At 35.9% G+C, this 15,317-nt stretch overlaps 1 protein-coding gene across 1 annotated transcript; it reads right to left on the reverse strand.

Moving 5' to 3' along the window:
• Positions 1–2,621: 2,621 nt before the first annotated feature.
• On the reverse strand, positions 2,622–2,951 carry LOC141660313 (protein RALF-like 4). Its single transcript, XM_074467290.1, has one exon. It carries the CDS (start codon positions 2,949–2,951, stop codon positions 2,622–2,624), a length of 330 nt encoding a protein of 109 aa, XP_074323391.1.
• Positions 2,952–15,317: the final 12,366 nt, after the last annotated feature.

Here is a 15,317-nt window from a genome sequence, read left to right on the forward strand (position 1 = left end):
GCCCATTAACCTCCACAACATTGTTATACGAAATTCTCCCTATAACAGATGCAGTATGGATCTGAAGCGTTGTATTAAGGTCAAACCAAAACCAACCCATTACCCGCGGATTTTAAACTAGTTGAACCGTAACCGTAAACCACATTCAGTTTGGGTTGATTAAGTATCGGTTCGGTTTATACGGATTACCCTACGTGTAATGCACATTGTAGTGAGCAATTGCTAGATTCATAAGAAATTGGTTGAGTTGCTAGATGCGCGGCTGCGAAAAACTTGGAAAGTTGTCTAAACAATTTGGAAATATGAAACGCTCAAGGATATTTGATGCAAGTCATTGTTTAATTACACAACTTCCAAACTCGTTTGCCGACCTGTTTAATTTGCCGACCTGTTTAATTTGGTTGAGTTAAGATTGTGCAACTGCAAGAAGCTTATGAAGTTATCTGAGCAATTTTGGGAATCTAGAAGTCTTTGGGACGTTTAATGCAGCTGATAACGGAATTGAACAATTGCATGATTCGTTTGGACGGCTAAATAATTTGATATAGTCTGTCTCGTTGTTTAATAACTAGTCTTCCAAATAACATATGGAAGCTGAAGTTGCTTGAAGTACTATGTCTGCACGGCTGCTTCAAGCTGGAGCAACTGCCTAAGAAATTGGGGAAGATCAAAAGCTTAAAAGAGCTTTTTGCATCTTATACAGCAATTGAAGAATTACCAGCTTCTACTGGACTGCTTAGTAAGTTACAAGTGCTGAAATTGAATACCTGCAATAAGGTTAAATATGTGGCCCCATAGTAACTATCTGGAATATTACATCATGTACAAAATTGCATCTTTTTCTAGAGGGAAATGTTTAAACTAATATGCCTGATACGTTAAACTATATAAAGTTGCAAGATTTAAGTATCAAGATTGTGGCTGCCTGTGATTCTACAAGTAATACAAGATTGTGGATGCCTATGATTCTAAGGTTTGATTCCCTGAATACGTTATATATTGCTGATGATGACCAGAGTTACTCCTCAACTATGCCAATAGTCTTTTTAAGCTATACAACCTACAACATCTTATATTGCCTGACTGTAAAAGAATTTGTTCCTTTCCAGAACTTCCTCCTTCTCTAACAAGCTTGCGTTTATCTAACCATACATCACTAAAGCTACCCGAATTATGGCTTTAAACAGTTGAAGAAACTGGTTATACGAGAATGCATCAGCCTTCAATTACTTCCACTACTTCCACCTCATCTTGAAGAACTTAGAGTTGAAAAATGCAAAAGGCAACAAGATGTGCGGGGTCTGTCAATGTTGAAGGAATTAGAAACACTATTTTTTAGTCCGTGCAGCATTCTGAAATTAATCAGTATGAATCAGAGTTTTCTAAAGGTATGTTGATCTTGGTCTCTAAATCTCTAGATGACAGACAATGACATACTCTATAAATTTATCATTTTTTTAATGTTTTAGGTTGGTCCAGACTTGCATTCATGCTGTTCTACCAAGTTTGCAGCATGATTTGGCTATAAGAATACTGGGAATACAATATCCTTCAACTTCCCACCAATATTAGAAGAGAATTTCTAAGGTTTTGGGCTCTGACTTATTTATAAATACATAGGTGTAGATGTTTTTTTTTAAAGAGTGTTATCCTCACTAATAAAACATAGGTTCCACTAGGTCTTATAGTAGTAGGTGGAGCACGATCCAGAGTGGAATGCTCAAGTTGAGATGAAATTTCGGTGATAAGTGCAGATAAAGTTAGCATTTATTTTTAGGGAGAGAAGGAACTAAGTTAGAGATGTGTGGAGTCCATGTGATACAAAAACTACCCTCAGCTCCGAATTAATAATATTTTCTTAATTTGTTTGTTTTGCACAAGTACTAGGAATTGATAATAGATTGTCGTAGGTATATTCTATTCTAATTCAAGATTCTTGTATTTCCCAGTCTTTTAATCTAATGTCGTAGGAATTGCAAATTTAGTGCAGTTGCCAGGGGCAGCCCTCTGAGAGAGGTTTCAGTTGAATCTGCAGACCAAAAATATTAGAAATTTTGTATACTGATTTGATCTCCGCACAGCCTACGATTAAGAATTAGGAGTATACTGATTTGATCTCCACACAGCCTACGATTAAGAATTAGGAGATAGCTGAGAGTGGAGTCAGATGGCCTCTCATCTTACTCTACTACTCTTTCAATAAATTACTGATACTGATATAAACAATATGTGCAGATTTTTAGAGCCAACTTTGTACATTGCACCTTGCAGAGAAACATTGGCCGTTATTTCCAAATGACTGCGGAATACAGTATAAATAGATCAAAATTTATATACTACTGGATTAGCAGTGACTTGGATGAAGAACTGATATTAGCATAGAAGAACTTTTATAACATCATTACAATTTTATCCACAAAGCAATCAATAGACAGACTGCGGAACTAGCATTAAGGACATAAAAATTCCACAAAACAAAATACATAATTTTATTATGCGCCTATTGGCACACACTAGAAAAATGGTTAAGAAAATTAGTTAATTTTGTACATTCCTGCATCTTTATTGTTTGTACGCACATTCCATACATCTTCCTTTCCCTTGCCTGGTGAAGCTGTGGTTTAATAGCGTGCACATTGCGTTGCAGCACTGCAGCCACGTTGATAGGGATTAGCTCTTTTGGAGGCTACACAGTTGTAATAAGAGGAGCCGCGTTGGGTGCAGGGTACTTTGTTCTCGTTGAGAGCATCATAACTGATATGAGAAGCTGCTCCTGCAAGAGCTCTCCTACTGGAATTGCAAGTACCAACTCCGCTATCGCAGGTCCCCAGGTTAAGTGGGATGCCGAATTCAGCATTCTCATGGAAGAATCTTGACGACGAATCAGCAAGTACTGCAGATGCCAAGGCCACCAAAAGAAATGTGGCCATCAAAGCAAGACGAGAGCCCATTGTTAAACGAATAGTGGCGGACTCAGAAATTAATTTTTATCAAATGAGTATATAATTTTTCCTAAAGAGAGGAGAAGAGGCAAATAAAGGGGATTTATGAAAGTTTGTGTATTTTTCTGTGGTTGCCCTAATATCTAGTCCTTGATGTACTTGAGGTGAGAATATATATCTAAATATGTAGGGGACAAATGTTGAGCGGTTGTGAGATTAATGAGGATCAACTTGTAAAAATGATTATTTTTATTTTTAGGTAATAATCGTGCTCCATTATAAGTATTGTTTTATTTTTAGACATGTTTGGTACTTGGTCCACGGGATGCATTTTCATGTACGGATGTAATTTAGCTGGGTGATCAACTTCAACCCCTTGCCAAGCAATCGTTGCTGTTAATTTTTGTATATATTGTTTCTTTGAATAATTAAATTCACCTCAAATCTCCTTTGTGGAGTGTCAACGTACCACCTGTCCATGTGCGTAAAAGTAACTAACAAAATTCGATTATTTAAAATTCTCATGTTTTACTTTACAGTTTGCACTCTCTTCACAATGGTTTTATTCAAGTTAAAAGATAATTTACATTCACATCGTAACTAAAAATATTTTCGAATTTCACATGAATTACAACGTTTCAGTATTCTCGATATATTCACGGTCAGACCACAAATTATGTTGTCCATATAATCATCCTCCTTCATTAGTTAGTTTTTATACTTCCTCTGTCCCATTGAATTCTATATAATATTTTTTGACATGTTTTCTGATACTCCTTTAAAACATAATTTCATAATATTTTTTTTTAAATTTTTTTTTGAATAAAAGTTTTATGTTTAAACTTTTATTCAAAAAAAATATATTATAAAACTATATTTTATGAAAACCTCGAAATGCGTGCAAATAGTGCATGTATATAAATCAACGGGACTAGAGATTCACAAAAGGCCCACCGAGTCAGACTTTGACCGGGCCTTAAAAAGCCCGGGCTTTGACCGGGCCGAGCTTTTCGGCCTTTGACTTTGACCGGGCCAGACCGGGCTTTCCGAAAATGTCAGAGTCCGGTTAGGCCCGCGCCCTCGAGGCGGACCTAACCGGGCTTTTTTAATTTAAATTGAATCGAATTTTATTAGAGATTCCGAAGACTACATATGTTAGCAACTAGAATATCGTAAAAATGTATTAGTTTACATGGAATATTTTATGAGTTAAAAATTTTTAAGTTCGGCAAAAAATAAACATGTTTATAGAATAATATGTTTTATCATTGTTATCCAAATATATATAGTGTATTTACTATATATTCTTTCATTATTTATGCAGTGAAGTATATAAATAATATTATTAATCACAAATATGTAAATATATATGTGTTTAAAGTATTATTTATGTTTATAGTAAATGTGAATTCATAAATATATAAGAAAATATATTAGAATAATCATATTTTAACCGGGCTTTTTCAGGCTTTTAATCGGGCCGGACTTTACCTAAAAATATAGGGACCGTCAAGGCCCTAACCCCGGGCTGGGTTTTGACCGGGCTTTGACCGGATCGGGTCGGGCCAGATTTTCGGGCCCGGGCTTTTTGTGCATCTCTAAACGGGACGGAGGGAGTATGTACTATTAATTACTTCAAAAACTTTCGTAGGAGTCAATTCTTTGACATTGAAGTTCAGGACTATCATAGATTCTCGCCAATAGTTTGTAAAGCAACTCCCATAGCAATTGAAATGATAGAGCTTAGCCATCCATTCACATTGCCTTCTTCAATAGCTTCATCAATAATTTTCTTCCTTTGAGCTTCCACATTAGTTTTATATGCCTAGGAATATGGCCTCATAATCTTTTAAAATGTCAGCACCGAGAAGTTATTGAGCAATAGATTCTAAATCACCCAACTGTCCCCGATACAGATGGAGCTGTTCTTCTTGGGATTGGAAATTTGATGGTCTTGCACCTTCAGTTACTTTGACAAGTTGTAGCTATTCTTGTAATACTGGTGGAAGTATAGGTGATTGTTTTGTTTGAGAAGCATGTGATGGAATCACAATATTAGATGTAGGGGTCTTCATAGTAATTAATGAAGTGTGAGTCTCCTACATTGATATCGGCATGTGAAGGCACAATAAGTTGCACAAAGTCTCTCATTATAAGAATAGGGGAGCGCGGGTCGGATCGGGGCGGGTTTTAGATAAAATCGAAATCGAAACCGCATACCCTCGGTTTTTGAAATTTAAAACTGCAACCGCAACCAAGTCATCGGTTCGGTTTCGGTTTTAAAAACCTCGGTTCGGTTTTTATCGGATTGATTTTGGTTATAAAATCGCCTCCAATAAAATTGACAAATTAAATACGAAGTACAAAGTGACAAATTAAATACAAAGTAGAAAGTACGTTTGTTTGAAAATAAGAATACAAAGTCATCACAAATTACAACAATCTAACGCTAATTGGTGATTAAAGAAAATTAAACATAAACTTTAAAGAAAATTGACATAAGAAGATAGAAGTGCTGCATGCAGAACCACTAAACTAGTGATCAAAGTCCAAAAGTAGCACCAAAGCAATTGTCTGGAAAGTTTGAGACGGTGCAGTAGTGCTCTGAGGATGTTCAGTTGGAGAGTGAGTTGAAGGAGAATATGATAAGAAAGATGATGAGGTATTTAAGTGTTTGCTTGAGTAGACTAAATCGAGTTCACTAACAGCTGCAGGAGAACTTGAGTAACTTTCAACACCAGACCAGCCCGTGTTCTGAGCCTAAGTAACTTTTGTTATAAAAACTTTTAATTTCTGTTAAAAATTATATGTATTTATTAATTTATAAAACATAAATATTAAATATATTTTATTTATTTATTTTATTTTAATTTTCGGTCCATATCAGATTTTTTCGGTTCGGTTTTAATCTATAACTGCACCCGAATAATCGGTTTCAGTTTTTACTTTTTGCGGTCTCGGTTTTGGATCGAATTTTTGCAGTTCGGTTTTTAACGATTTTTAGCGGTTTCGGTTTCGGATTTTTTCGATTTTCTGCTCAACCCTAGTTAAGACTGGTGAATCCTAGGTGTTTGTGATAGCCAGTGTCACTAGGATATATCCCAACATGTGTTCTTGGCCATCTAAAAGTTTTTCCTGGCTTGTGAACACTATGTCAAGTACATTGTCACTTAAAATTATTGGCACATCATGAGGAATGAATTCATGATGACCAATATCTTGAGAATCAGTGTCCTGATTCTCACGTTGAGAATAAATTTGTACAGTAGATTTTAGAAATGAAGTTTTGTTAAGTGAAGATTTTGGCAACTCCCCCGAGTAGAGGCGAGAGTTTCAATTGAAATTTGTACGTGCTCCTCACCGTATACAAATTTCTCCTTACCATTTCCCTGTGCAGACTCTTTACAAGAAGTTGCATTAGGTAGAATTCTTTTTTAAACAAGATCACCCTTTTGAGAGAGCACCTCAGTTAATATGCTAGCCTTTTCTTGTGAAACTGCACGCATAAATTTGAATGGATACAAAGGTAGTTTTGGATTTCTTTTTTGGTCTAGTAAGAGGTGACTCAGATTTTTCACTCTCTAACTCACTGACCGCCTCAACAACAATTAAAAAGGGTTTACATAGCTGCCTCAAAAAGCACTTGAAGAGGGTTTACATGCTTTTTTTTTTCTTTTTCTACTAGCTTCATCTTTTGAAGAGGATGAAGTAGTTAGCTTAACTGGTTGGATAAGTGTTTGAGAGGGGTTTAAGGTGGGTTGAGGAGGCTCATTGGTGTCAAGAATTTGTTCTGCTTCATGTTTGTCTCCCTTTCCTTAGAGAGTGAATGATATATGGGTTGGTCAAGTGGATGTCCTTTGAAGATTCTACTTATGTTGGAGTCAATTCTTTGACATTGAAGTTCAGGACTATCATAGATTCTTGCCAATAGTTTGTAAAGCAACTCCCATAGCAATTAAAATGATAGATCTTAGCCATCCATTCACATTGCATTCTTCAACAGCTTCATCAACAATTTTCTTCCTTTGAGCTTCCACATTAGTTTTATATGCCTAGGAATATAGCCTCATAATCTGTTTTTAAAATGTTATCACCGAGAATTTATTGAGCAATAGATTCTAAATCACCCAACTGTCCCCGGTACAGATGGAGCTATTCTTCTTGGGATTGGAAATTTGATGGTCTTGCACCTTCAGTTACTTTGACAAGTTGTAGCTATTCTTGTAATACTGGTGAAAGAATAGGTGATTGTTTTGTTTGAGAAGCATGTGATGGAATCATAATATTAGATGTAGGGGCCTTCATAGTAATTAATGAAGTGTGAGTATCCTACATTGATATCGGCATGTGAAGGCACAATAAGTTGCACAAAGTCTCTCATTATAAGAATAGGGGGAGCGCGGGTCGGATCGGGGCGGGTTTTAGATAGAATCGAAATCGAAACCGTATACACTCGGTTTTTTAAATTTAAAACTACAACCACAACCAAGTTATCGGTTCGGTTTTAAAACCTCGGTTCGATTTTTATCGGATTGATTTCGATTATAAAACCGCCTCCAATAAAATTGACAAATTAAATACGAAGTACAAAGTGACAAATTAAATACAAAGTAGAAAGTACGTTTGTTTGAAAATAAGAATACAAAGTAATAACAAATTACAACAATCTAATGCTAATCCGTGATTAAAGAAAATTAAACATAAACTTTAAAGAAAATTGACATGTTGGATATATTTGAGATGTCGTGTCTAATATGTTTCATGTTTAGTTTTCAGATCTTAACTAACAGGAATTATCAGTACTTACTGGAATCAGGACTTAATGGAAGTCAGGACTTAAGGATATCAAGACTTAGATTATCAGAAGATAATATCAGAAGATGGATATCAGAACTGTGTGTCTATATAAACACAGACATAGGTTTACTCTATAAGAGTTACAATTATCAAGAAGATCATGTATTGTAACCTAGCAGCTCTCGTGATATTTGTTCATCACTGAGAGAGAACAGTTCCATTGTAATAGAGTTTGTTATATCGAATACATTTGTTTTCTGTTACTTGTGCTTTAAATCGATTTGATTGTATTCTACACTGTATTCAACCCCCTTCTACAGTGTTGTGTGACCTAACAAGTGGTATCAGAGCTTATCTGTTAACACACATACAGTAAAGATCTAAAACAATCATGTCTGAAGAAGCAGAAAATCCAACCAAGCCCGCTAAAACTGAAGAAACTCCAAAGACTCAAACCCATAGTCGATATGAGACTATCAGGGTTCCCATGCTGAGACCGTCTGAGTATCCCATATGGAAAGTGAAGATGACTATGTTTCTGAAAGCTACAGATCCAGAATACCTTGACAGAATTTATGAAGGACCGCATAAGCCAACCAAGCTCTCTGTTGTAGTTACAGATCAGCCATCAAAGACCATACCAAAGGAGAAAAGTGAATACACAGCTGAAGATATCTTATCTATTTACAAGGATGCAAAGGTAAGGCATTTGCTGCATAGTGCCATTGATAATGTCATGTCAAATAGGGTAATTCAATACAAGACTATAAAGGAGATATGGGATGCTTTGGAGACAATGTGTCAGGGAACTGATGCAATCAAGAAAAACAAGAGGGCTATACTCACTTGTTGTGTATATGTTGTATACTTGATGATTTCATGAACAAAACACCTTGGTAGATTTTACTTAGTGAAAATGTAGCACTCGACGGATAAGGATTATAGTCCCGACGGATGACACACTTTAGTCCCGACGGATGATGACTTATTATCCATCGTGTGAGTAGCTTATGTAACAATAAGTCTGTAGCACATTTCTGCATACACATTGTTTAGAATCTGTAGTAGTACTTAAGTCATGTTGACTTTAACTAGATATGCAGAATAGGTTGATTAATTGTACATAGATGATATCTTGTAATTCTGCATAAATGAAATGAAGTCAAGTGCCTGATTGCTACCCGACGGATAAACAATAATGAATTCGACGGATGATCAACAACCCGACAGATGATCATTAACTCGACAGATGATCATAAACCCGACGGATAAAAAATTCAAATATCTGTTGACAGTGATAACACAGTCACATGCGTCGAGTGTATGCAAATAGAATGTGGTAGCCTATTCAACTGGGTTTTCGAGAACAAAGAAGTATTGCCATTTTCATGCTATTATGAAGATATTCAAAGATGCTGGAATAGAGTAATGAAGTAGCATTGTATTAGACTTGATAGTTTTTATTTTATTATCCTGTCTTATTACTTTGTAATCTTGGTGATATATAAACCAAGAAGCAACAATAGAATAGGAACTAAGGAACTAAGCAACCAAGAGAGAAACATTTGTAAGCTGTATTCTTAGCATTTCTCTCATTCTTAGTTGTTATCATTTTTTAAGCAACTGTGAGCTTTTTGCACACAGAGTTCTCTCTATATATATTATATATCTCTGGTGGAATTTTTCAAATCCACCAGAAAGTTTTTAAAGACTCTTGTTTTTAATTACTTGTGTTTTGATTCATTTCAAGTAACTATTCCGCATTCTGCTAATCAATTCACACTTATATATATTTTAGTTAGAACATTTTTATTCAAGAAAAAGTTTCAAGAATTCCATTCAACCCCCCTTCTGTAATTCTTGTTACATTGTTAAGGGACTAAAAATTGGTATCAGAGCAAGCTCTTGAAGAACAAAGAGTTTAAAGATCAAAAACAATACAATAAGATGAACAAGAAGGATGTTGGAGTCAAGATTCCTTTTCTGGATAAAGATAATTACCATCATTGGAAGGTAAATATGCATCTTCATTTGCTTTCTCAAGATGAGGCCTATGTGGACTACATAGAAAGAGGCCCTCATGTTCCAATGAGAGCTGCAACTGGAAATGAGCCATCTGTCCCCAAGCCAAGGCATGAATGGTCTGATCCTGATATTGAACAAGTCAGAAAGGATAAAAAGGCCATGAATATCCTGTTTAATGGAGTTGATGGTGATATGTTTGACAATATTATCAACTGCAAAACTGCCAAGGATGTTTGGGATACAATACAGATCATCTGTGATGGCGCTGAGCAAGTTAGAGAATACAAGATGCAGCCACTGATTCAGCAATATGAGCATTTTCATACTGAAGAAAGTGAGTCTCTCACTGACATTTTTAGTAGGCTTCAAAAACTGCTAAATGCTCTAAAGTTGCATGGAAGGGTCTATCAGACAAAAGACTCCAATATGAAATTCCTTAGATCTCTTCCAAAGGAATGGAAACCAATGACAGTCTCATTAAGAAACTCACAAGATTATAAGGAGTTTACTTTGGAGAGACTGTATGGCATCGTGAAAACTTATGAGCTTGAAATAGAGCAAGATGAGAGGATGGAGAGAGGAAAGAAGAAAGGAGGGTCCATTGCATTAGTTGTTGAGTTAGAGAAAGAGAAGGAGATGAAGATGGAAGCTGTTGAGTCAACTTCAAGGGTCTGTGAAAGCAAGGGTAAGGGGCTTGCAGTAGAAAGTGAAGATTCTTTGAGCCAAGATGACATGGAAGACATTGATGAACATTTAGCATTTCTTTCCAGAAGATTTGCCAAGCTCAAGTTCAAAAAGAACTTTGGAGCAGCCAAGCCAAATAGAAACATGGTGGATAAATCAAAATTCAAATGTTTCAAATGTGGCTTGGCAGGGCACTTTGCCAGTGAGTGTAGAAAGTCAGATTCCAGTAAGAAAAAGTTTGAGCCTGTGGATTATAAGCAAAAATATTTTGAGCTGCTCAAACAAAAGGAAAGGGCTTTCATTACACAAGAAAATGACTGGACAACATATGGTCTGGATGAAGATGAAGATGTCAGCTATGTCAATCTAGCCCTAATGACCAAGTCTGATGAAACAGAAATAAGTTCTTCAAGTAATCAGGTAATTACTACAAACCTTGCACATTTACTAAAGCTGAGTGTAATGATGCTATAAATGACATGTCTACAGAGTTATATCATTTGCGTGTTACACTTAAGTCTCTTACTAAATAAAATGCTAAAATCAAAGAAAATAATTTGTTTTTGAGTGAGAGAAATAATGTGCTAGAGTCTCAATTCATTGATTTTGAAAAATTAAGAATTGAGTGTAAGATTGCCAAGGAGGAATTAACTAAGTCCTTGAAGAAAGAAGAAATTTTGAAGAAGCAGCTCGAGCGTGAACAGGAGGTGATTAAGGCATGTAAAACATCTAGAGATGTCCATGCTCAAATCACCAAAGTTCAAGGAATCGAGTCCTTCTGTGATGCAGCTTGGAAAAAGAACAAGGAGAAACTAGAACCAAATTTGGTGGATGGAGTGCTAACAGATGTAGACTCGACGGATGATGAGGATCATTCGTCGGATAACAAAAAGGGTTATCCGTCGACTGATGAAAATCCTCATCCGTCGGCTGTAAGCAAGCCTATCAGTAAAGCCAAACTTGTTAAGTTGAATGAAAAGTATGGATCTGTTTCCAAGAACTTTGTTTCAGGAGAATCGAGTCAAGTTAAGAAAGGGAAAAAGGCTAATGTTGGTCACATGACTATCAAACAGTTAAGTGACAGACTTGAAAAGATTGAGGTGAAAACAGAGGCTAAAAAGAAAAATAAATGAAATGGTAAAGTAGGGATTAACAAACACAATAACTACACAGCTGATAAATATGCTTCCAGAAAAATCCGTGACAAGTGTGGAAGTATATATCATTTGTCTGTTAATTGCAAATCTGCCATGCCTACTTCCATGTCTGTGCCACCTCACTTTCCTAACATGAATACCATGCCTCCCATGCCTATGAATGCTATGTCTACACAGAATATGAATGCACAGTTTGCTAATATGCCATTTGCACCTAATCCTTATTATGTTGCATTTAGTATGCCACAAATTCCATTTAGCATGCCTTACTGGAATAACATGTTCACTAATAGCATGCCATTCCCTGTTGATTATAATATGCATGATAATTCTGTTGCAATGAATGGTTTCAAAGGCCCAAATCAAATGACCAAGGATGATGATATACCCAAGTCATATGAGATAAAGCCTAAGAAACAGAAAAAGAAAGCTAACAAGGCAGGACCCAAGGAAACTTGGGTACCAAAATCAACTTGATTTGATTTTGATGTGTGCAGGGAAACAGAAAGAATCTTTGGTACTTGGATAGTGGTTGTTCAAGACACATGACTGGTGATTCTACCCTGCTCACAGAGTTCAAGGAGAGAGCTGGCCCAAGTATTATTTTTGGAGATGACAACAAGGGTTATACTGTGGAATATGGCTTGATTTCAAAGGACAATGTCATCATTGAGAAAGTTGCCTTAGTGGATGGTCTCAAACACAACTTGTTGAGTATCAACCAGCTTTATGATAAAGGTAACTCAGAAGCCTGTGTTGTGACTAATAAAAGAAGCAACAAAGTGGTTCTCACTGGTGTGAGAAAAGGAAATGTGTATCTAGCTAATTTCAACTCATCTAATGCAGAATCTGTTACTTATCTTCTCAGCAAAGCAAGTCAGGATGAAAGTTGGCTATGGCACAAGAAGCTATCCCATTTAAACTTCAAGACCATGAATGAGCTAGTAAAGAAAGAACTGGTTAAAGGTATTCCTATAATGGAGTTTTCTAAGGATGGATTGTGTGATGCCTGTCAAAAAGAGAAGCAGATTAAAGCATCATTCAGGAAGAAACTTGATTCAACAATTGAAGAACCTTTGCAACTGCTACACATGGATTTTGTAACACCCCCAGTTCCGGGGTCGGGGATCCGGGTCGTCACGGTCTTTCTTTCCACAATATCACTTAACTTAATTAATAAAAAAATAACCTCATGCTGTGACCCCGTACTAACACACACCACAACCCGTTATAGTCTCAGAGATGAACTGAAATAAGTACAAGTCCTTGAATCCACAATTTAAAAGTTATTACAACCCAAAATGATTACTTGATAAGTTTACAGTTAATTGCCATTATCTGCCAAAAGTTATAATTATACAATATTTGGTTCCCAAAAGTAGAATGCCTGTTCTACCAATAGATCTACCTCTGCAGCTATAGCAGCTACAACATCAACGGGAAGACGCGGGACGCTTCCCACGCGCTTGCGCTGGGTCAGCTTGAATTTGGCCATCTTTCCTAACTGTTGTTGTGTGATGAAGAAATGAAGCAAGAGTGAGCATTACAACTCGCAAGATAATATATAGTGTAAACAATAATGCAAGTATCTAAATGGATAACTTACTAGAATCCTTTATCAAGTGTAAGGTAATTACTTATTGGATATAAGCTTAAAGGAAGATGAATTTACCAATTACTTCACTATACTTATACCGTTTTTAGAAATCTACTTGAACTACCACTGTTCAAAGTATAATAAGTTTCAAAAGTTCGTCCCATAGATGAGAACACAAGTTAAGACTTGAATAGATTCAATCTTTGAATTAATTTTTAAAGGAAATGAAGTTATGAGATACTTCATTCAATGGAAACACCATTATAACTATTTGACACTTGTCAATGCTTCGGCAATCACCCATTCGTAGCCTTTCGATCGAAATACTTCGGGTAGTGTTGCAGAAATATCCAACTGGATGATGAACTCATTACGGGAGTTTGTCGCACCAGGAAGACCACTTACGATGATCAGTCGCAGTAGTGCAACCCCACCATTTTCTACATGTAGAGGAGAACCTGTCGGATTTACTTGTCAACCGAACACTGGACTCCTAAGGAATGGACCGTCTTAGCGGAACTTCCGGGCCATTTGGGCCAATATAATAAGGCTGGGCCGGCGCCACTCGACCACTTATGCCACTCCTAGTTCAGATGAAATCCATGACTCTGAAACGTAAAGCTCGTCCCCACTTTCCCCAAGTAGAAACTTGTTGATACGGCTCCACCAAGAAGTCATATCTAGTTGGAAAGGAAAACTCACCGATATTTCCCAGGCGATGCCTGTTAATGGATTAACTTGTTCCAAGAATTTTACTTCCCGAGTGTTGGGTAAGTAATCAAAAACTCTTTTATCAGAATAACAACCTTGTTGCGAATATAAAATACACCACAGAGCCGGATCCCCCAAGTTTGGAGCGAGTATTTAATCCCCTTCGAAAGGAGGATCTTAAATATAAAAATGAGTTTTGGGATCCGCCCTAACCTTTAAAATCATTTTGAAGACTCGAAAATATTTTTAAGAATGTTTGGAGTGATGCGGATTTAATAAAATAAATCAGTCCCAATATATTAGAAAATATCTGAATATTATTATTTAAATAATATTCTCATAAAAAATAATCTTTATAAAAATAATTGAAGTAGAAGTTGTAAAACTTATACTTGAAATGAATATTAAATAACCAAAGATATACTTATACGAAAGTAATATCTTTATTTGAATAATCAAAAGTGAGTTTGATTATCGACACATTATTCTTTAATAAAGTAAAGAATATTAATTAGTAAATAATCAGAGTCATAAGTCCTTGAATGAATATTCAAAATAATATTCATTAATAAAATAAACGGAGTCATAAGCCCTCGAATGAATATTCAAAATAATATTCATTAATAAAATAAACGGAGTCATAAGCCCTCGAATGAATATTCAAAATAATATTCATTAATAAAATAAAGTTATCGAATAAACCTTATTCGATTCATATTTTTGAAAACTATATCTATATATATATATATAAATATATATAATATACTCGGGAACATCGACTCCCGGTTTTAGAAAAATGTTCACCTTTGGGTCCCCTATACTAAGGGTATACGCAACTACTGCTTATCTCTAGCATAGGTATTATGCAACTTATAAGCAATTGAATCAACAATATATATCAAGATTATGAAACAGACATGCATATATACCATATCACATGCTCCAATATATCGCAAGATTTGCTAATTAACCACCATGCATCTATCACAAGATAATGCATATACATATGTATACATCACAACAACAGTATAACGGGTAGAAAACTTGCCTGAGCAACTGGGGGTGATAAATGGCTTGGGACGAGTCTGGTAACCTATAAACAACATATAAGTTGGAATTAAACCAAAGTCGCTTATGAATCTATACTTTAACCAATTAGACCCTAATGTTCGCTTTTGCGCTTAACGATTCACTTAAGTCGCCCGAGTACCCTCGGCTCCACCATTTTTAATAAATTAACCATTAAGGGTTTTAAGGCGATTCTTTCGCAAGTGCCTTACCAACTGCATAATACACTTCACATAAATGTTTCATACTCCAATTAGTCTTTTAAGGTCTTTAACCTATGTTTCAAAGTAAGGCGAGTGGTAATGGTTCGTTCGCGAAACGTCGTTACTTAAAACG

The sequence above is a fragment of the Apium graveolens genome, chromosome 5, assembly GCF_009905375.1.
Source record: "Apium graveolens cultivar Ventura chromosome 5, ASM990537v1, whole genome shotgun sequence".
NCBI classification, from domain to species: domain Eukaryota; kingdom Viridiplantae; phylum Streptophyta; class Magnoliopsida; order Apiales; family Apiaceae; genus Apium; species Apium graveolens.